Source organism: Megascapheus bottae, chromosome 13, assembly GCF_031878675.1.
Source record: "Megascapheus bottae isolate mThoBot1 chromosome 13, mThoBot2.hap1, whole genome shotgun sequence".
Lineage (NCBI taxonomy): Eukaryota > Metazoa > Chordata > Mammalia > Rodentia > Geomyidae > Megascapheus > Megascapheus bottae.
The window spans coordinates 12,336,580-12,360,869 of record NC_143521.1 but is presented as its reverse complement, the minus strand read 5'-3'; the positions used below and the strand labels follow the sequence as shown (position 1 = coordinate 12,360,869).

General features: G+C 37.7%; 1 protein-coding gene across 2 annotated transcripts in view; it reads right to left on the bottom strand.

The window, feature by feature from the left end:
• Rasgef1b (RasGEF domain family member 1B) overlaps positions 1-24,290 on the bottom strand; it is a 537,873-nt gene that overhangs the window by 342,266 nt on the left and 171,317 nt on the right. For both annotated transcript variants that reach the window (XM_090343353.1, XM_090343354.1), the window contains exon 3: positions 11,127-11,180. In XM_090343353.1, coding sequence (XP_090199479.1) covers positions 11,127-11,180 — 54 coding nt within the window. The remainder of the gene's footprint in view (positions 1-11,126; positions 11,181-24,290) is intronic.

Below are 24,290 nucleotides of genomic sequence, written 5' to 3'. Positions count from 1 at the left end.
AAGTCTCTCTTTAGATCTTTTGCCCACTTTTTAATGGAGTGGTTTTGGAGGGATTTAATTTTTTGAGTTCCAAGTATACTTAGATATTTATTATATTAGCCATATCTCCCACTCCGTGGACTTTCTATTTATCTTGCTAGCTCTGTCTTTTGTCATGCAGAAGCTCTGAAGCTTAATGCAATCCCATTTGTCCAACCTTTCTTTGATTTGTTGTGTTTCTGCATCTTTATTAAGGAAAAAAATCAGAAAGAATGACATAACCCCATTCATAACGAAATGGGAAAACTTGGAAAAAAAATCATGTTAAATGAAGTAAGAAACATAAACTCCTTGGTTTCCCTCATTTGTAATAAGTAGTATATATCTAGGACAGTCTTAGAAGAGGATAATAATAGCTCAATAGCTATGCATATATGACCATATAAAATTATTTTAAGCAAAATGACTTCCAAGATATGGAAACAAGATGTTTTTCTTAGTTGTTTTTTGTTTTGTTTTGTTTTGTTTTTGCCAGTCCCGGGCTTGAGCTCAGGGCCTGAGCACTGTCCTTGGACTTTCTCAAGGCTAGAGTTATACCATAGGAGCCACAGCACCACTTCCAACTTTTCTATGTATGTGGTACTGAGGAATCAAACTCAGGTCTTTGTGCATGCTAGGCAAGCACTCTACCACTAAGCCAAACTCCTGGCCCCCTTAATTGTTGTTTTTAATGTACTGTGTAAATTTGTTTCTTTTTTTCTTTCATTTTTTCTCCTTTGGTTTATCACCTGTTGTTACTGTATTTGATTTTGGTACTCCATGTCTTGTATATATCTTTATTTGAATTGAGGAAGGAAAGGAGAACAAAATAGTGAGGCAAAGGACAAAGAGCATACCAATGCAACAGTGATACTCTCAAGATAATATGGGGGAATGAACTTTACAACTTGGGGAGAGGAACTGAGGGGAGGGAAAGTGAGACAAAAATGAAGGAGGGCACAACAATGTTTGACATTACATATAGTTACATATGTAACTATAACTCCTCTGTACATCACCTTGACAATAAGATTAAATTTAAAAAAATATTTCATTCCTCATTTATGAAGAAATACTTTGCTGTTACAAAGTTAGAATCTATAATAATACTAAATTTAAGTGTATTATTATTAAGAATTGGAATTCCTCAAAATTAAAAACACATATGAAGGTATCTCTCCAGTGCAACTACAGTTTACCTTTTTTCCCTAATGCTGATGCTGGCCCATGTCTATTTGTGAACTTTAAGCATAAAAATAAGGTCAGAATCAAAGCTACAAAGTGTCATTGTTTTTAGGAAGCACAGGAATGGAATAATGATGAATCTCACTCAGACACTGCTCTAAAAATTTTACAAGGATCCACCTTTCGAATCCTTATAATGATTTCATAGGTTGATTTCATCTATAGATGACACAAATGAGATGCAGGGGGACTGATGGATCTGGATCTCCAATCATGGACTAAAGCCCCAAGGCTTATACTTTTAACCCAAGCGCCACCCACCATCCTGTCTCTCAGGGAGAGTAGGATAGGAAGAAGGCAATGATATAAACCAAAACCACCAGTGAGGCTTGAATGGAAAAATCCAGAATCCATTTTCTTATCTGAGCCATTTCAAATAAGTGCTAGGGGCTCTTTCTTTGCAGTGAGAAGGGGGATGTAGCAAGGAGTAGGGAAAGAATGAACACGGGCAGGAAAGTTACTGTACCCTCTGTGTTCAGATATAGTGCAATCTTCCTTCCTATAAGTCAGGGAGCAGTGTTGGCACATGGTAAAAAGGACAGGAATTTTGAAAATGTGCATATGCTGTTCTCTACCCAGAGCCAGCTCTCTGCCCAAAACGAACCTTTGCTACTTTCTGAAACTATTAGAAAGTAAACCACATTTAAATTTACTTGAAATGATTCCATTGGCCATGACTCCTCCAGAACATGGGATTGTGTCACTCCAGAGGGGGCACTGAAGAATTTCCTCAAAGCTAACATGGTTGAATTTATCCTTGTGCCCTTTCTCAGGGCATGGGAAGAGGGCTCTGTGACTTACAGCCTGGAACGTCTGCCAAGAGGCCGGGAGTCATGGGAATGTGCCCAGTGAGCTTTGTGGAGGTCAACAAATGTCACTTAGGCATTGAGTCTTTAAAAGAGGAAGACAAATATAATAAAGTTCAAAGGACAGGGACCCAACCCTGAGTAAATACCTTAACCACCAGGATCGCTATCTTGGCCCATGTTTACTCAGGGACCTGTTCATCAACATTGATAGAAAGCTTAATTTTGCAATAGCCCATCATATTCTGACTCCTTTTCAGAGAGAAGTACTTTGTCTATAGGAAGGAAGTACCACCAATGTCTACTAAAAAGAAAAGTTTCAGAGCTGGAGTTTGGCCTAGTGGTAGAGTGCTTGCCCAGGTTCAATTCCTCAGGACCAAATACATAGAAAACAACTGGAAGTGATGCTGAGGCTCAAGTGGTAGAGCTCTAGCCTTGAGAAAGTCCAAGGACAGTGCTCAGGCCCTGACTAGGGAAAAAAAAATAATAAACATTTTACCCCACAAGCATCGAGAATGCATGGATATGTTTTCTAGACACTGGGTACATCTTTAACTGTGGTGGAGAGGCCTAAATCAAAGTTCAAAATTAAATAAAACACATACCACAGCCAAAAAAATAATAATGCACACAATTACTGTTAACAACAGGTGGATTTATTTTATTTTAGTTATTATTGATAATATTGGAATTTAAATTTAGAGATTTATGCTTGCTAGGTAGGCACTCTACCACCAAGCCATGTTTTTATATGTTAGGAATACATTTTATGAATATTTTGTCCATTTTTTAAATTTTTAAGTATGATTTCTCTAAACATTTTTTCTAAACTATCTTTTAATGTCAATTATATGAGTCAGGATTTCTGAATTGTAGGGAGCCATGGAAGAAGAGAAATAGTACTACCCACTCTTCTTTGACCTCAAGCCAAAGAAGAAGGAGGAGGAAGAGGGAGGAGGAGGAGGAGGAGAGGGAGGAGGAGGAAGGGGGAGGAGGAAGAGGAGGAAGAGGAGGAAGAGGAGGAGGAGGAAGCAGTAGCTATATTATCAACCATCAAAATTGTAGCTAAATCTGAAAAATGAACCTCCAACCTGGGCTCCTAAGTTTATGACTATAGATGAGATTTCTGGAAGGGATTCCAGATTATTATCTGTAACAGAATTATAGCAGAATTATTAAATACCAATCTGGGGTGGAGGTGGGAGGGAAGAATTACTGTTTTTCACTTCTAAGTAATTCATGAAACTGGTCTCTGCACCCTTACCCATCCCTAAATTCATCTCTCTCTACTCTATGGTCATAGCAGGAATCATATGAGACAAAACAAGCCTGGGGGAAAAATGAGGTTTTTTTCTTGAGCATGACTTTCAAATTTAAACACTATGAGTTCAATAGCTCTGTGTCAGAATGTCCTTACACAGAAGTGCTAAGGTAAAATAACTGAATACAAACATCTTTCACCAAGAGATATGAAAGTTTCAAGATACAAAGAACATGAAATAAGTGATATTAGACAGTAAAACATACTGAAGGATCATTCTTTGTGTTTGTTAATCTGACACACTCCCCCATGTACCAACTTCAATTAAGTAGCATAGAATGGAGAATTTGTGCAGGATACAAATAAAGAGTGTACTGCACAATTTTTTATTAAAGATACTTAATAAATCTTAATAAATGAATGGATTCATGAGAATTCCCTGTCTTCTTATAGATTATCTAAGTTGTATGTGGTCTTTGGCTGAAAATAAGAAGAAAAGTTCTTATAACTCTACAATATGGTGTTTGAGAGGCCATTTTGGAAGAATCTACCATCTTTGGCTAAAATAAACATGCAAATCTCCACAGCTATTGATGTACATCTTGTTTTATTGCTGAAATAACTTTGATAGCTATGTCTTGAATATACACATACACACTTTTTTTTTAAACTGTATTTTTTGTGTCTTTTCTTTTTTGGCACTGGGGATCGAACCCAGGACATTGCACTTGCTAGGCAAGTGCTTTGCCACTGAGCTACATCCCAGCCCTGGAGCTTGAACTCAGGGCCTGCTCACTGTAGGCTTGAGCTCTACCACTTGAGCTACAGCATCATTTCCAGTCTTTTCTATGCATATGGTACCGAGGAATCGAATTCAGGTCTTCATGCATGCTATGCAAGCACTCCACCACTAGGCCAAACATCATGTACCATATATATATATATATATATATATATATATATATATATGCACATATACATATATATATACATATACATATACATATATATGTGTGTGTATGTATATATATGTATATATACACATATATATGTGTGTGCATACACATATATTTTATATATATGTGTGTGTGTATATATATATGAAATTTAATTACCTCCAATGAAAGCAAAAAATTGCTTGTTAGGGTCCCAGAATGTTCTCATACTAATTGATATTCATGTATATAGTGAACCCATTCATTGAATAAGCATTCATGAAGTCTCACTACTGCTGAGGTAGTATTGTTTTACTATTCCTAACAGAATCAGTCATTATTCTGCTTTTATCCAAGAGTTAATAGTGTAGGGGGAAACTGGAACCATAAATAAGTATTTAAATTCCAGCGGGAGGGAGAATGTGGTAGTAAAACACCGAAAGCAATGATTTTGCAAGGCCTCAGACTTCCTAGATTCACATCCTGGCTCCAGCTGAAATGTCAATTTCTTTATTGCCTCTAAGCCTCAATTTCCTTAACTATAAATAGTAAAATGGTTAGTTATCTAAAAGGTTGTTATAAAAATCAACTGAGGGGCCAGGAGTTTGGCCTAGTGGTAAAATGCTTGCTTAGCAAGCATGAAGACCCATGTTAGAGTCCCTGGTATCACATACATACAAAAGCCGGAAGTGCTGCTGTGGCTCAAGTGGCAGAATGCTAGCCTTGAGGTAAACATCCAAGGACAGTGCTCTGGCCCTGAGTTCAAGCCCCAGGACTAGCAAAAGAGAAAAATCAATTGAAATAATCCACAGAAAGTACTTTTTTTGGCCAGTCCTGGGCTTGAGCTCAGGGCCTAAGCATTTTCCTTGGACTTTCTCAAAACTAAAGCCCTACCACTTGAGCCTCAGCACCACTTCCGGCTTTCTTCTATGTATGTGGTACCAAGGAATCAAACCTGGGCCTTTGTGCATGCTAGGCAAGCACTCTACCACTAGGCCAAACTCCCAGCCCACAGAAAGTACTTTTCACAGACCTGGGGACATGGTAAACACATGACAAGTTGGATCCTATCCCTTAGATAAATATATATATATATATATATATACACTCATACATATGTCTTAGATGTGTAGATATATGTGTTTTAGATATATAGATATGTGTTTTATGGATAGGATATATACTACATATGTATTTATACATCTCTATATGTATATATAGCATATATGAAGTAGATACTATACTATATATACTATGTGTATACATATGATATATATTAATATACTGTATATATATATATATGTTACATATATAAACTACATCTGCAAATATTCCCAAATCTCAAAGAATCTGAAATTGAGGGTACCAAGCATTTGTATAAGGGATATGCATCTATGCTAAGATTAAGTGTAAGTATTATAAAACCGAGAAGTAAAACCTCTCATTTTTCCTGAGAAAAATCAAGGAATCAAAAAAAATATATAGGGCCTTTACATGGAATAACTAAGTTTCTTAGATATATAAGAGAAAGGAAAGCATTGCCAGAGGAGAAAATTATATACAGGCACAAAGAGTTCACATTTGGGAGTATTCCACTCAAGGCCTCTCAACTCCAGTCGTTTAGGGAGTAAAGACAGGAAGCTGGAGAAAGTGGGAGGAACTTCCTATGTGGAGTTGGGCTGGAGATGGTAGGAGTAGGAATGATCTCTCTGGGGAGCTGGATTTATTTTTAATAAAACTGAAATACCTTGGATACTTCTCAAGCATTTAAGCATTTTAAGATATTTTAAGAATGATGCATTGGTTGTCATTTTTAGAAATTATTCCATTTTAGAAAATGAGGTAGAAAAGAGCTAACTTATAAGAAAAGAGCAGGAAGGGAGTTGCTGCAGTCTTTCCAAGAATGAATAGAAAGGTAAAGGAGGAGATGGGAAGATTTCAGAGACATTTCAAATGGGAATTTATAGGATCTACCAGCTAAGTGGATAGGAAAATGAGGAGAAAATCAGGGTGATACTAAGGTTTTGATGGGTGAAGCCATTAACTGAGGTGTGAAATAAGAGAGGAATCTTCAGGATGTAGGAAAGATTTATTTACATTTAGATGTGGACTGTGGGATACCAAGGTAGAAAAGCTCTCCAATCCATTAGCAACAAAGACACTGTGCTCAGATGACAGTTCGTTATTAAAGACACAGATTAAAGAACAGTTTTTAAAGATAGAGCTCCCTTGAGACAGATTTCCCAGACCTTTATGTATCATATGAATGGTATCATCTATGTAAAATATCATGTGGGAATACTCCAGTTTCTCTTCAAATCATATAAATCTTTCACCCTTTACAAAGTATGATGGGTTTTTAAAAATCATAAAAATAGTGGAATTGTAATCTCTTCATAAAACTACTTAATAGTAATTTTTAATTGTTAAACATGACCTTGATATTAATATATATCAAAGCTCCTTTTAATGTCTCTGTCTATAAAATAGGAGAAAAGATTTATGCAAGCAACTTATAATGTTTTTTATCCTACTTATTCTACCTTATGTAAGAATAGTATATTTGTACAGTCTCAAAAGCTCTAAACACTTTTATCCCCACTGATCAGACCATCTAATGACATGGCTGCCATTTTCTTTTTTCATATATTTTGATTGTAATTAATACATTATATTCACCAGATAGAAGGTGCATTACTTCATAAACATTGATACTCTTTCTCATGTCTTGGTTCCCATTTCCCTCCCCCCACCCCCGCCCCTCATCTCATTTTCCCCCCTTCACTATCTGATTTTTCAAATAATCAAATAAGCATATATACAATATATCAGATAACAAGGTAAAATACTGTAACAATATGAGATAATCAAGGGACAGCAAAAGAGATGAGAGATAACATAGTACATTAAGGACAACAATCACTCATTACATGGCTTTTGTTTCTATATCCTGGAGGTCCTTCCATTTAGCATCATCCTATATGGCTTATTTTCTCTCACAATTCTTAACCACATAATTCCCTTCTTTTCTTCTTTCCCTCCTATTAAAAAAGAAAATGTGTCCTTCCATCTATTTATCATTAACCCTAGGCTTTGGCATCTAATGTTTGCAATCTTTTCAATGACCTCACTCAGTGGATAGTTCCCCTTTTCTTAGATCTTCATCTTTTCCCTTGCTATTTTCTCCTGTTTTTTTCTTTGTTGGTCTTTGGACTTGAACTCTGAGCCTGGACTCTGTCCCTGAGTTCTTCAGCTCAAGGCTACAATTCTACCCCTTGAGCCACAGTGCCACATTCTGGAGGTTAATTGGAGATAAAAGTCTCATGGACTTTTTAGTGCCCAGACTGGCTTTCAACTGTGATCCTCAGATCTCAGCCTCCTCCTGAGTAGCTAGGATTACAGGTGTGAGCCACTATGCTTGGCTCTATTTTCTTCTTTCTAATAGCATTTAAACATACACACACACACACACACACACACACACACACACACACACACACACACACTTAAATGTCCCACCTAAGAAACACTTCTTTGGCCCTATAGCCCCTACACAGCTCATCTTTCCTCTTCCTCTTAGAATAAATTCCTCTAAAGAAGGCTATATTTCATTCTATTTTTTTGTGTGTGTGCCTTTCAATCCTAACTCCACCCCAATGTAACTTCTGTGCTTATCATTTTTATCTGAGTAAAATCAATAGTAGCCTGCCGTATTAGTAAATGCCAGTGACTACTGTCGTCATTATTTTGCTTAGCCAGTCAACTACAGTCTTGTAATGAGTGGCTTAACACCACTTCTGGCTTTTTCTGTGTACATGGTACCAAGGAATTGAACCCAGGCATGCTAGGCATGCACTACCACTAGGCCACATTCTCAGCCCAATAGTATCAACTTTATACACAGAATTCATATCAAAAAGATTTTTTCTTATATTCTGTGGCAGACAAGTAACCTTAAAGTCAAAATCACATCATTTTTACACACATACTTTTTAAAATTGAAGCCCCTTAAATTTTTATTACCCTAGAATAAAAATGTTTAATTACCCCAGAATAACCACAATGAGACTTGCATCTTCTTTTTCACTACTATTCCATTTCAAATTGTAATTACCAAAACTTTTTATGATTTCCTTGCTTTACCTCAGGATAGTCATGCTTTCTACTCTCCTGCTCCAACTGATTTCATGAAACCAAATCTAATCCATATTTTTGGTGGTTTTTTGTTTGGTTGGCTGGTTGGTTGGTTGGTTGGTTTGGGTTTTGACAGGTAAGTTTCACGATTGGCCATGAACTCCTGATAATCTTGCTTTAGAATCCCATGAGCTATGATTACAGGCATGGGCCATCATGCCAAGCCTCTGATGCATTCTTGGTATCTCAGTTTAACCATTGTTTCTTCAAAGAACTGTCCTCTGTTCCCTTAACCATGGTGAGAACTCCTGGTATGGTATCCTATAAATTCTCAACTTGAATGTGATAGTATTTATCACAATTTTGCCAATATGTGCCTAATGAGTGTCTATCATCTCTATGAGGGTGATGAGAAGGAATACATGACTTGGTCACAAGGTATTTCTATACACATTATACGGAAGGTACTCAATGGTCACTTGTTAACTGACTGGGATAAAATCACAGTCCTAGAAACTGTTACTCTCATACATGGCATTGAAATGAGAGAAATGACATATAAGTGAATGACAGACTGGGTTTATAATTAACTTGATTGTTCAAAAATTTTTCAAATGAATAGGAACATTTAAGATGACCCCGATTTATATGCAAAAGACAGTTTGTAGAAATATAAAAGAGAATCATGAGTCAGGTTCAAGCAGAAGTTTGGATAGAAATGTCCTAAAGAGATATGGAAGGACATCCAACACTATTAGTAGAGTGTTGGTGCTACATTTAAGAAGCCTGTAACTAGCCTTCTCATATTAGCCTGTGCCTCAGCTGTATTTGTCATCTACCAATGTGTAAACTAAGTTTGCCAAATAAAGAGGCAGGCTTCCCATGATGCTTCATGCCAAATGGACTTCATGTGGAAAGGGATACAAAATTCCTAACATTGATAACAGAGACTAATCCCCTTGTCTAGACACACTGATAACAGTAGCTAACTTAGCATTGACTATGTGTAAAGCTACTCTGGTAATCACTTTACACACATTAATTCAGATTATATAAAGTATGTACAATTATACTTCCCATTTGATAGCTGATTAAAGGAAGAAGCTTATGCCAACCCCAAATTGTGCAAGTAGTAAATGGAAGAGCCAGGTTTCTAAACCAGATGACAATATAACCCTGGTCATAGTCTGGGCCCTTGGAAATCATCATATCCATGTCCTATTAGAAATGATAAGGAAAATCAATTGCCTAGTGTGAGATGGAGAAGAGATTCATCAGAAAGCACAGTAACTGGCTTCGGTCTTAAATAACTAGGTAGAAAGTTAATGGAGGCAGCTATTACTTTTACTTCAGTAAAGTGAATAGCATTCTACCTCTTCAGATAGTCTCCCTAGGAAATGATTTTGCTCATCGGTAGGATATGCAGGCAGAGGCTAGAAGTCTCTCTATAAATAATATCAAAGCCATTTCTACACAGAGAAAAAGTTGAAGCTAGAGATCCCTAAAACTTTGTTCTCGAAGGTTTATGATCCTAAAAATAATACATAGTCCTCATTGTCACACAGCTTACAACTCAGTGCAGAGAGTTTGAGAAACACAGCACAAGTCAAAACTATCAAAATAACCAAATGGATGGAATTCAGAACCATGAGATCTCCCGTGACCTTTAAGGATAAATACCTGAGTACCTACTTTCAAATCAAGCAGCATTAAAAAGGGAAGCAATGTGAGGCCGGGAGTTTGGCTTAGTGGTAAAGTGCTTGCCTAGCATGCATGAAGACCCAGATTCAATTCCTCAATACCACATACATAGAAAAAAGCCAGAAATGGTGTTAAGGCTCAAGTGGTAGAGCTCTAGCCTTGAGAAAAAGAACCCAAGGACAGTGCTCAGGCCCTGCGTCCAAGCCCAGGACTGGCAAAAAAAAAAAAAAAAGAAGCAATGTAATGGACAATGTTATGCTATCAAATCTTAAGAAATGCCAAGTAACTATTATATTAGGCACAGGTCAAGATCGTCATGCGCCTGGCTTTCCATATCAATTGATAGTGTCAAAGAATTCATTTGAGTTGTTTGGACTGTGAAATCACTTTTTTTTCTCCCTCTAGAAGGAGAAGATCTAGTTAAAGCTGAGATTAAAGAGGTGAATAAAAGTGACCCCTGGCCTTCCAGGCAAGGAATTTTTCACGCTGCCATGGCAGGCAGTCTGCAGACATGATCTATTACAGGGACACGTTCCATCAGATGCTGGTGAAGCTAATCCTTTTACAATGCGTGACCGCTTCACAAACTTGACCGTGGTGAATCCAAACCAGATTTCCATGCTATGTGATCAGTTTGCTAAATAGAAAGTCTATGCATTACAGTACTGAGTTTAAGTTTACTTGAATTAAATATGCACGCAAAGATATAGAAACCTAATTTCAGCTTACAGAACACGCTCTGGATCTTCCTGGTAGTCATTGTGCAGAATAAAATTGTAAATAATGTGAGATGGAACTATGCGGAACCAGAACTTCTCCATAACTACACGGTGTCAAACAACAGTAGAATCTCTCACATCGTTACCATGAGCCATTTCCATGTCTTTCTCTAAAGAAAGAGGTTCGTAATGTGCTATTCATCCTCACGGATGCCACAGCAGCTATGGCTTAGGTTTGCAGTTGAATGCCACCGAGTCTGAAGTCTCTGGTCCTTTGCTGCAATGCTGGACTCCATAGATGGCTTACCTTTTTGCAGTCAGATAAGGACTTCTCACCCGCCAATGTGCTGAAAATGGTAGTCTGCAAAGTAGAAGTTATAAACATATCAGAACTGCCCAACTGTAATGATCCTGACCGTTCCTGTTGATTGAGCTTCCCTGTGCCTTTATACTTATTTCTTAGGATTGTAATAGGATTTCTCTTCACCCTTCCCAAAGCCTTAGTTGGAATATTTCTCACAGACCAAAATCTACCACTGAGGAAACAACTCTTACCTATCTTCATTTCACAAACAAGGTAAGTGGAATGCAATTAGATTAAGTGCCATAATCACCCATCTCGGATATAGTTAGGTTAGAAAACAAAGTTAAGCAGATTGCAGACTGACATTCTATCTTGAAGTAGTATGTGCAAAACATTAGAATCAAATCTATGCCTCAAAACTTCCAAGCCACATCCCTGATGAGCCCAAGAAGAGCCCAATTAAGAGATTTGTGGATCTGCCCATAGTACCAGACCCTGCCACCATCTTATACTTTTTTCCATCTGTAAGAAGTCTCCCTATAGTTGACTTCTTACAGATTTATATATAGATTTGCTTGGAATGATAGGTCACTCCCAGGTATTTTAGAATTCAAAGGTAGGGTAGTTTTCTTTTTTGAACCTTTGGATTACAGGGTGAATATACATAGCTGTAGTTGTCCACACAAATGGCACTGATACTTTTTTTATAAACTCTTTTTCTTTCTGATATACATAGATATTGACATGTAGCTGGAGAGAGATATATAGATAGACATCTAGATATTTTGAGTTATATATATATATATATATGTTTATGTAATGTAGTTATATTCCACACTTGTGAGGTAACAATAATATGAAAAAGTACCCAATATCCAATAAATATGCCTAGAATAGATACAAGAAAGATACAGTAACACAAGACCAAACTTATAGTGATTATTTCAAAATACCCTTTTGGAAGTTGTTCCTAGAAAGGAAATTTCCCATCGTAATAGCACTAAAAAGTGAAGCTCAGATATAGAAGAGTGTTGAAAAGATTTTAAACAATCTGTAAAAATACATGTCCATTTGCCACATACCTATTGCCTACTTGCCTAAACTAGGATTTTCCAACATCAGACCTATTAATGTTTTGGATCAGATAATTCATGTTGCAGGGGAGTAAGGAAGACTGCTAAAAACCATAGGATATTTTGCAGCATCTCTGGGTCTTCCTATCAGATGCCAATAATGCCATTCTGAATACCTCAGTGGTGACAAACAAAAATGTCTCCAGACAGTGCTACTTACATATTTTGTGGATGCAAAATTGTCCAACCCAGGAAATTTTCAATTGAAAACAGTGAAACTAACTTCAAAAGGCACTTAGTATAGGAATGAACCTGATTCCCTGGCTAATGAAACTAAAACTAGAAGTCTCATGATAGGATTATCTTCCCATTCTTGAATTCAAGTTGTAATCTCTATCTTAAATAGGAGTCAGAATCTGGGGAAGACCTAATTTTCAGATACTGAAAACTCTGCATCAAGAGACTATAACTGCATTTTAACCAAGCTTGAGATACACCCCCATTTCCAGCCACACTGGAAAGAGTAAATTAAAGCATGTATCTAAGAATTCCGACATTAGTGTTACAGCCCCTAGTGAAATGATCTTTGAAATTAAACAGTACCATCCAACTTTGGCAAATAGTCTCAGCTGATGCAAGAAATATGTTCCCAGGAGAAAGGAGAGCGAGAGGTAGGCAAAATTAGCTTCAACAACAACAAAAATTGCAAGTAACTCTAAAATGTTGTATTTGGAGAAAACAATCACTTGAGCCAAAGGACAAAGCACAGTGGAGTGTCACTACCTTGAATGACAGAGAAAGGGGAAGGCAGGGATCAATGATAGTTGACAGCCTTAATTTAGCCATTTTCTTTTCTTTTTAATTTTATTCTTGAGATAATGCATAGAGGGATTACAGTTACATTCATCAGGTGCTAGGTGCACTACTTCTCTCACAATGATACCCCTTCTCATGTTTTTGTCCCCATTTCCCTCCCCCCATTTCCTCCCCTTATCTTGTTTTCCCCCTTTCCCTATCCTATTTCAAATAAACATGTATACAATATAACAAGGTAAGATACTATAACAATATGAGATAACCAAGGGACAACAAAAGAGATGAGAAATAACATAGTACATTAAGAACAACAATCGCACATTATATGGCTCTTGTTTGTATATCCTGGAGGTCCTTTCATTTAGCCTCATCCTATATCATTTGGCCATTTTCTAAAGGAATTTTATTTATATGCTTGGCCAGTCTCACTTCATTCCCTTCAAAAGACTTTAACTGGCATTCCAGTTTCCTAATTGCAGCTATTGTAAATGTCTTTGGGTGGGCTTTCTGAACCTTCCAATAACATGTTCATGTTAATTACTGAAAATGAAAGACTCAAAACATCATGACTTACCCAGGCTGTGACCTTCTTGATTCTTGCATCAATATTTTTCTACTAAAGGGGAAACTCCTAATGAGTCACCTCCACCAAAGTTTGTGGGATGCTGTATGTGTCAAAACACAAGTACCATGTCATATCGTCTTTTTAAAAAACCTGACTTGTAACCCTATCAGTAAGGTGAGGGGCACAGAGTAAAAAATATTATATCAAAAGTTCTACCAATTTCCCCAAATAATTTTAGAAAGGTACAGCTCCACTTTTAACCATTTATATACTGATACCTGAAAACTCACTTACAGAAGCTGTTTTAGCATAAGGCCTTGACTAACAGTAGACAACTCATGTAAGATGCTATGGTGTACAGCTCATTAGATGTGTAAAGGCCACAATGGAGTGGAAGTTCCATGTAGCATGTCAGTAGTCTTCTGCAACTTAAAAAGAATTAATTCATCGGATGCTCTCCAAAAGGATATTTTTGTACTTTGGATTCGTTTTTCTTTTCACGGGCTTGAAAAACCAGCTGGTTTGAACTCAGCGTTTGGGCACTGTCCTGAGCTTCTTTGTACTCAAGACTAGCACTCTACCACTTGAGCCATGGTGCTACTTCTGGCTTTCTTTGAGTAGTTTATTGGAGTTAAGATTCTCCCAAACTTTCCTGCCTGGGCTGTCTTTGCACTACAATTCTCAGATCTCAGATCTTCTGAGAAGGTAGAGTTACAAGTGTGAGCCACTGCTGCTTGGCTTGAGAACTTTTTTAATAAACTCAAAATCAGATTTTGATAGAAGAAAATAATAAGGACTTAAGTCATAAGGATATTAAACATTCATGACACTAGGAAAAAATCTGAAGACACGGGTCATAACTTCCTTAAAAGAAAACTGGAACAAAAACATGAGAAGGGGTAGCAATGTGTAAGAAGTAATGAAACTACTACCTGATGAATGTAACTATGATCACTCCTTACATTATCCCAACAATAAAAGAAAAGAAAAAGAAAAAGAAAGAATTTAGGGAAGAGACTTTAAGCACAGGAGACACATTCTTTTTTATGTACACAAAGCATGCTAATCAGGTGCATTCAGATACTTTTCTAATACACACAGACTAAATAAAATACTCATTCCCCCTAAAAAAAATCCTTAAAATAAACTATGATGGGGCCGGGAGTTTGGCCTAGTGGTAGAGTGCTTGCCTAGCATGCACGAAGACCCGGGTTCAATTCCTCGGTACCACATACATAGAAAAAAGCCAGAAGTGGTGCTGAGGCTCAAGTGGCAGAGCTCTAACCTTGAGAAAGTCCAAGGACAGTGCTCAGGCCCTGAGCTCAAGCCCACGACTGGCAAAAAATAAATAAATAAATAAACAAACAAACAAACTACGATATACAAATTAGCTTGCAAAGGGCCAGGAATGTGGCCTGGTGGTAGAGTGTTTGCCTGGCATGCACAAAGTTCTGCACTTGATTCCTTGGTACCACATACAAAGAAAAAGCCAGAAGTGGTGCTGTGGCTCAAGTGTTACAGCCTTAGCCTTGAGAAAGTTCAAGGATGATGATCAGGCCCTAAATTCAAGTCCCAGGACTGGGGGAAAAAGGAAAGAAGGAAATTAGCAAGGAAGAGGTTTGTTAGGGAGCAATCTTGAGTCATAGCTTATTAAAAGAAAAAGAAGATGTAAAATGAAGTAGAGGGAAAACTGGAGGCATTCTGAAACTGGGAAAGACTCATTCCAAGCTGGGAGGAGATGAAGAAATAGCCTAAAAAGAGCATGGAACCAAAACAACATGGCTTTTCAGCCAAAGGCAATTTCATGAGAGAGCTGACAGCCCATCTTGTCAGGGCCCTGGTAGCAAGGAGATGTGGAGAACATGAACTGCATCTAACTAAAATTTTGCAGGTCTTTCATGACAGCCAGAGAAGAAAACAAATAGGCCTCTTGTTCAGGAGTTTAGGCCAAATACTTGCCCATCTTAAAATACCTCTTTATGAGCTTAAGTTGAATCAGTAGCTTGGAGGTCTTGAATTCTTCACTGTGAAATGAGGGTACATATATTCACTCTCTTTTAGTTCATGAGATCCCTTGCCTAATCTGCAGAAACCAGCATGCTATTAATCAGGCATCTGATGAATATGCTGCCTACATTTTTCCCTGTCCTCTGATGATAAAATGTTTGACTGAATAACATAGTCAGCTTTTGATCACCTCCTGAAGTGAAATTTTATAGGAATAGTAGGGTTCACAAATACAGAACTGATGGGACATATAGATAGATATAAGAGGAAGCATTATAGTAAGTGGATCACACTGTTAAGGAGGATAAGAAAGTCTAAATATATGCCATCGGAAGGCTGGTGAAAGAGACAAGATAGAGGTGGTGATTTGCCCTGAATCTGAAGGCCAAAGAACCCATACAGGGAGGCCATCACGTAATTCAAAGCCCAAATTCAAAGGCTTAAGTTCCAGTGTCCAAAAGCCCAAGAACCAGGATCTCTGATGTCTGAAGGCAGGAGAAGATGGAAAAAGAAAATTAACCCATCCTGTATTTTTATTTTATTCTATTTGGACCCTCAATGTACTCGATGATTCTGTTCACATTGTATGTCCACACCCTTATTCAATCTTCTGATTCAATATACTTCTTACAAGTAAAGTTTTATCATCTATCGGGGCATCTCCTTACCCAGTTAAGTTGTGTCATATAATTGAGCATCACAGCAGGTGCTCCACAAAAATATAAACCTAGAAAATATCTTTGCATTTGATTTTAAGACACAATCAATGTTAATTTAGAAGACTTGTGTGCATAAGCTTGTTTTCTTAAAATAACATATACTGCCATTTTTAGAATTGTAAGAAGGCAAAAAGGCAAAAGTAACCTAGAAAGAAAAGTAACCCTAAAAGTTTGGTCAGAGCCCATAAATGGAAGATGAGTATTTGATGCTCATCCAATTCAATCTGCACAATGAAACTGCCTGAGGAGGAACTGCTTATTCAATTTTCTTTGCAAAGCACTAAGAATGCCACACATTCTATGCTTCTTTTTAAGGGACACCTTTTCTTCAAGAATTATTCTGGTATTGTTTATCCCCATGAAATTCAGCTTAGAAAAGCAAACTGAAAAAATAGTTTCTACCCCTACTATGCCAATTTCTCTCATATAATGTCTATAAATCAGAATTCTACTTTCAAGACAGCAAAGATTCTGACACATGTAAATTGGAACCGCTTACTTACTGGTTATTAAAATTAAGGAACTCAGTTTGCTCTGAAATTTTCTTTCAAATATCCCCTTTATGTGCATATATCTGTGTGTGTGTGCGCGCGTGTGTGCATGTGTGTGTGTGTGTGTGTGTGTGTTTCACTCCTAGCCAGACACCACCAAGCAGAGGCCAATTAGTTTTGATAAATGTCAAACACAACTGAAAGCTAAGAGCCATTTAAAGGAATAATGCCTAAATAAAGCATTTCCATTTGATACCTCCAATTTGTACTTCAAGCACACCGGAACATTTCTTACTCATGGGGAGAAGTCAGGACTAAACCTATTCATATTACTAACAATTTGGATGTCTCTTACATTTAAATGGATGGGTCCCAATGTGCATATTGCTTGGATGTTTTCTTAGGCAGTTTTATAGGCTCATTCTTATGTTTCTTGACAAAGTATGAGTTCCCTTTTTTTTTCTTCATGCTGTAGAGACTGGTGATGCATAGATCTTGAAATAAGTGGCATGCCCTGCAGTGTATACATTCACATTTACTATTTCTTAACTTCATAATTATAAAACACCCACCAAAGAAAAAAATTACACACCCAGATAAATGATAAAATTACAGTGTTTTCTTGTAGTCCATGAATACTGAAAATTTCAATTAGCCAAGTGAAAACCCATTGAATGTGCCAGCAGGATTTATATCCCAGACTAATGACCATCATCTGCATCCTATTTAGTTAATGAAGGCTCGGAACACTTATGGATAATTAAGGGAAAGCTGATGGGAGGAAATGTGAACCATGGAAACACCAAATCTATTTATGTCTGCATTTAAAACTAAACATACCTAATAGTTCATTCAATCAAAGCATAATATCCTGTTCATCAGGGATAAGAAAGATACTCATAAGTTATGTAGCCAGCTTAGCTCCTCATACTGAAAACACATCCCACTTTCATTTATTCAATAAATATTGAACAATTTCCATATATCTTTGGCCTTGTGGATCAATATGAGACTATCCTAACCTCCCTAATGTTCTCTCTACCACTTTCCTCCAGCACCCTTATTTCAATATGTAGCTCTAATTCTCAGTTTCCCCAGGTAACTACAGTCCCCTGTCCACCAGGGCAGACATGACATGGCACAATCAAGGGTCATTCTGAGGAAATATAGACATGTAATAGACACCACACCAAGTACCTCAGGGGCAGATCCAGCCTCATGAACATATCATTGTTGAGGAGAGCAAGGCTTAGGATATTAACAATAAAAATTTAATGCTTGGGAATAACTAGAACAGAAATTATACTGCCGTATTTTGGTAAACACTTAACCAGTCATCTTATTCACTGTTATTATTGTACCTGAAAACTCTCTCTGGACACCACCATATTGCCCCATGGATTTGTGGTTAGCAGAGGTGATGCTTCAAGGATATGCACACTTAGGATCTATGCCCATGCTGAACATGGCACATAGACCTGGTAGACTCTGAGAAGCCAACTAACAGTGTCATCTCAATGCCAAGTGTATATATTTTTCTTCCAGAAGTCCATTCATATCTTAAAGGAAGTCCAGGTTATCAGCAAAATTAGAGCCTACATTTACTAGTTAGATACAATGCTGTCCATTGAGTTCAAGCTTTAGTGGCATGATAATCAACCAGAGAAGTTCTTAAATGCAAGTTTCTGGGCTAACCCAAGACGTTCTGATTTAGAAAGGATAGGACAGGGCCCCAAAATTTGCATTTCCATTACCTCCCAGCTAAGGATGATTCTTCTGTCCTAAGAACCTTAATTTGAGAGTATATAGGCAAAGAAAGTTAACCTTTGACTTTTGTACTTCACCAAGAAGAAAATTTTCTGGAATATCTAAACATATTTTTAATTCATGACAATACTAATAACTTCCAACATTTACATAGAACTTCTAACTTCTAAAGCCCCTTGACATACTTTGTTAAATTTAGACTTGTAAATAAACCAATGAGCTATTTCTTAATCTCATTTTAGGACACTAAGAAACAGATAGGTTGACTTGCCCAAGTTTCTTTGTTGTTGTTGTTGTATTGTATTGCTCATCCCATTTTATTAACTAAGACTTCAACCAAGAAATAATGTCTATACAATCTTTGCAGAGACTGCTACATAACTCAATTTTACTCAAAAACCACATGAGAATATCACAATACCCTCCCTCCTCTGAGTATACTAAAAATCAAGAAAAAATTATAAAGAAAATATTATTTTCCCTCTGATAGTCACTAGAAGACAGCATAGTTAGTAGAGCATTGCAGAAATTTGTTGCCCAAGTTTCTTAACTCGTGGATATTTGAAACAAGACTCAGGTCATTGGTTTGCATAAATATTTCTAGCATGATGTTCAGTATTATGTTATACTATTCACCATAACCAAGTTAAGAAAATAGTCCAGAAACCCTACAATCTCCAAATGTATCAATAAAATATGACAGACAGACAGATAGGTAGATAGATGAATTTTATTTATCCATCAAAAAAATGATGCAAGGACATATGCAGGGAAATGAATGTAACTGGAAAAAAATTATATTAAATGAAGTAAGTCGGGCTCAGAGAAACTAAGGGAGCATGTTTTTCTCTCATATTGGTTTAATATGAAATATAAACAAATATCAAAATACATACAAGGCTATATGTACATATACACAATCAAACTGACTAAAGTAACACCTTTGAACAATCAACTGACAGATTAACAATACCAGAAAGATGAAACGCATCTTGTCTGAGGATGGTGGGACTAAAAGGGTTGGGGGCAGATGAATGGAGAAAGGAACTGCAGGCAAATACAGTCCTAATAGGCAATGTCCATGACAAGATGAAACTAGGTAACATGAAGGGATAGATGGGATTTCCAAAGAGAGAAGGGAGAATTATAGGAAGGGTAATACTGAGGAAGAATAATTGTGCTCATAACATGTTAAATTGAACCCTCTTTGTATATAATAAACAAATTTAATTAAAAATAAATATTTCAGGATAGATTATGCTATGAAAAATATACACTGAGATAATCAGAGCACAAGATAGAATTCACTTTAAAAATGAACAAAATGCTGGGTGCCAATGGCTCACATCTGTAATCCTAGCTACTCAGGAGACTGAGATCTGAGGATCTTGGTTCAAAGACAGGCCAGACATGAAAGACCCTGAGAATTTTATCTCCAGTTAACCACCAAGTAGTGCTGTGGTTCACGTGGTAGAGTACTAGCTTTGAGCTGAAGAGCTCTGGGACAGCCCCCAGGCCCAGAGTTCAAGCCTCACCACTGACCAAAAAAAAAGAACAAAACGAGGTTTCTATGGACTCAGAATATCAGTTTCAAGGTTCTTTAATAAGTTAATATGAATTCCTTCATAGTGAGCTTCACTTATGATGAGACAAAGGACAAAAGGTGAGCCAATGCAACAATAATACTCACAAGACAATATGAAAAGAACACTAAATGAACTTTAGAACTTGGGGGAGGGGTTGGGGGTAGAAAATTGGGATAAAAATGTGGAAGGGGGGGCGGGACTTTGGCCTAGTGGTAGAGTGCTTGCCTGGCATGCACGAAGACCCGGGTTCGATTCCTTGGTACCACATGCATAGAAAAAAGCCAGAAGTGGTGCTGAGGCTCATGTAGTAGAGCTGTAGCCTTGAGAAAGTCCAAGGACAGCGCTCAGGCCCTGAGCTCAAGCCCAGGACTGGCAATAAAAAACAACAACAAGAACAACATGGAAAGGGTTAACAATGTTCAACAAGAAATGTACTCACTACCTTACATCTTTAACTATAACCCCTCTGTCCAGGAACTTGACAACAAAATTAAATTTAAAAATTAAATGAGAGAGGCTAGGAATATGGCCTAGTGGTAGAGTGTTTGCCTAGCATGTATGAAGCCCTGGGTTCAATTCATTAGTAGTACATACATACACAGAAAAACCTGGAAGTGGTGCTGTGGCTCAAGTGGTAGAGTACTAGCTTTGAAAGCCCAAGGACAGTCCCCAGGTCCTGAGTACAAGCCCAGGACTGGCAAAAAAAAAAAAAAGAGAATGAAAAAAGAGACTTTCCATTCATAGAGAATCACCAAAGTTCTCTTTAAAAGACTAGGTATGCCAGGCGTTGGTGGTTCACACCTGTAATCTGAGCTACTCAGGAATCTGAGATCTGAGAATCACAGTTCAAAGTCAGCCTGAGCAGGAAAGTCTGTGAGACTGTTGTCTCCAATTAACCACCAGAAAACTGGAAGTGGCACTGTGCCTCAAAATAGTGGTCAAAAAGAGTTCAAGGACAGAACCTAATCCCAGAGTTCAAGCCTTAGGGCCAACAAAAATAAATAAATTAAAAGGCTAGATAGACCATGATTAAAATAGTGCATATATAACTTCAGACCCAGAATTATAATCAGCAGTAAGTGAATTCTACACAGAGAGTACTGTAACATGCTATCCTTTAGTACCCACTCCACTCCTCCACCAGGGCTTTGGAATAGCAGGCCAACAGGCAGCTCTGATTTTACAGAGGAAAAAAAAAGTCACGATTGACAAATTACAGAATTCAGATTATCTGAATAATGCTACTCCAAAGCCCTTCCCACCACAGCCACACACACAGATTCCTTTACTGGGTCCTTACCCAAGACTCTGGTAAGAAAAATACTGTAAGTCTGGGGCCACTGCACTCTGTGTTAGTGGAGGAGGAGCTATCAGAACACATTTCATGCACTTCAGTATTTGAATGTGGTCAATTATTGCCAGATGAGAACATAGGGACAAAAGAGCCTCCAAGAAGATACAATATAAAAGCAACATTTTCAGACAAAAAGCACTAAGTGGCAGCTGATAAGCTCCATCCCACTAAGCCAAGGCCCTGAGTTTCTCCCTGAAGCTATGGTGTCGACATAACCCACCAAGCAGGAGCCCCTGCTCTGGGCCGTGATCCCTGTCCCTCCCAAAGCAGATCAGAATTCAGGAATCTGACATGGTAAGTGCTGAAGAGAAGATGGATTGAAAGAATTGGGGCAAAAAAGAGATGCAGAACATTTCCATCCATATCAACTTTAAAGAAAAATCTACTCTCAGATGCTCCATATATTGTGATCTATAATTTTTGAGAATAGCTGTGGGACTTTAAATTATAGGAACACAATGGTGATTCATACCCAATAGTTTGAAATTTAATTGATTAACACTCCCTATATCTTACACAATCCACAATCCCTATAGAAGAACTTAGAAGTAGTTTGTCTCCTTCATTACACTGTAAGATCAGGGAGTCCAGAGTCCAACTCTTAATTTATAGCCTAGCATAGTGATAGGCTTTATAAATGTTTGTTGAACATTACTTAACAAGGCCAGGGAAGCAAAAGGAAAAAAAGAAGGGAATACCAAGAGAAGCAGGTAGAGTCAAGAAGAGAAATGGTTATGGTGGACAACACTCTCTAGTGGAAAGAGTCTTAGGAATAGAATTGTGAAGAGAAAAAAGGGACATTAACATTCAAACCCTCAAGATCTGTGAATCTGACCATCTTTGAAAACAGGACGTTTACAGATGATCTGTTGAGACAAAGTGGGTCATAATCCAATATGTATAGCATTATTATAAAAGAAGGAAATTGAAAACATGCACAAAGAAAAATGAAGTAAAGACAATGGGGAAAGTGGGCATTAAATTGATGTTTGAGGACTGCCATCAGATACTAGGGTCACGGAGGGAACATAGTTCTGTGATATCTTGATTTTGTTCTTCAATACTCCAGAACTGCAAAACAATACATTTCTATTCTTTTGAGTCTCATTCACTTGCTCTCAGTTCTTGATGCATTTTATGGCAGACCTAGCAAACAACTATAGACAATACATACAGTAAGCCTGAATAAATCAATGGCTTCAATCTTCAAGTAAATATATTAGATGAAAATCATATCCCTTAAAAAACCTTAAACATGGCAATATTAATTCCTTGCTATACTGAGCTCTGCTTCTGCAGAAATAAGTATTAATACAAAGGCCAGTGGGATACTCATTTGACTAAGTTGTGGAGTCAAGGCAGAGTAGAAAGACAGTGTTTCCATCACCCAAATCTTTAGATGGAACCAGGAGTGAAGATAAGAAGATACACCAATCCACAAAGCAGTGGGTAGCCAGAGGACCTTCTGAGGCAAACAACAACTCCAAGGAAATGCTTGTCATCTAGGGTCACATTTGGCTACTGTACTATTGCTGAATCAAAATTTTCTTTCTTCCAGAGGATGCTTTGGATTAGGATAGGCATACTACAAAGAGGCTGCCCTGTAATTCATCCCCCAGATCATCCTAAACAAACATTTATCATCCACTAAAGCACCTTTGGCTATCTTGAGCCCATCCTTCTTGTGCCAACAGCTGACAAAGCCATAAATATTACCCTGCATGCAGAAATGTCTTCACACTCATTGCCATAAGGACTTGGAGCACTGCCACTGCTCACTGGAGGTAGCCGGAGGTGCGCTGACAGCTCCAGATTTTCAGTTCTGGCAAAGGCCCAGAAAAGGTCAGCAAAGGCCCCCCAAATCACCAAGGAATGAAGAAAATCATTCCCAAAGGAAATACCATTTCCAGCACTGCATGGGTGGCAGACTTTCCTGAAACAGGTAATATCCTTGAGGAACAGTTTTAAATCCTTCCAAATCACTAGGAGAGCTGCCAGTCATGAGCCTCTAGGATGTAAGAATTTTTCTCCATATTCTTATCCCAATACTCCTTTATCCCAATGTGTAAATACTCCTTTATCCATTATGTGTAAACAAATGTTACCTCTTACTCTCCATACTTTAGTTAGATATAAACAGAAGAGAATCTATGACCTCAGTCTCCTTATTGTCTTTTCTCCATATTGCTTTTTCTCCCTATTCCATCTGGAACATCATCCACACCTGCTCTCAGAATAACAGAGGGAGATAGGATTGCCGGCTCTCTAAACAATTTGATTCCTTACTAAAAGCTGCTCCTATGAAAGCATGGGTAGATCAAAGGAGTCTGTCTTAGAGCAGGTAGTTTAATAAATAGCCATTGTGCTCAAATCTTGGCTTTGCCCCATAGTATGTGGACTGAAGGTCATCACTTCATCTCTCCAAATCTGGACATCAAACCAAGATCATCTACCTTGGAATATTTTGTGACAATGTGGTATGATGTATGCCCCATCTATTCTGATTAGTTGTCAGAGCATCCTTCAAGCTCTGTCCACAAGCACAGTCTACACAGTTCACAAATTGCCTATATATAAGGTGAGATCTGTGCCACTAAAGAACACAGCAGAGGACAGGCAAACAAGGGTAAATCTATCAAGCGTAGCTGAAGCCTTAGCTCACATACCAGTAAGCAGACCCAGACTTAGTCTTCTCTTCATCATATGATCTTTGGATTACTATACTAGCAAATTTCATGATCTTGGTTAAACTATGCGAATAAAGATGATACTGTGAATACTGTTTTCCC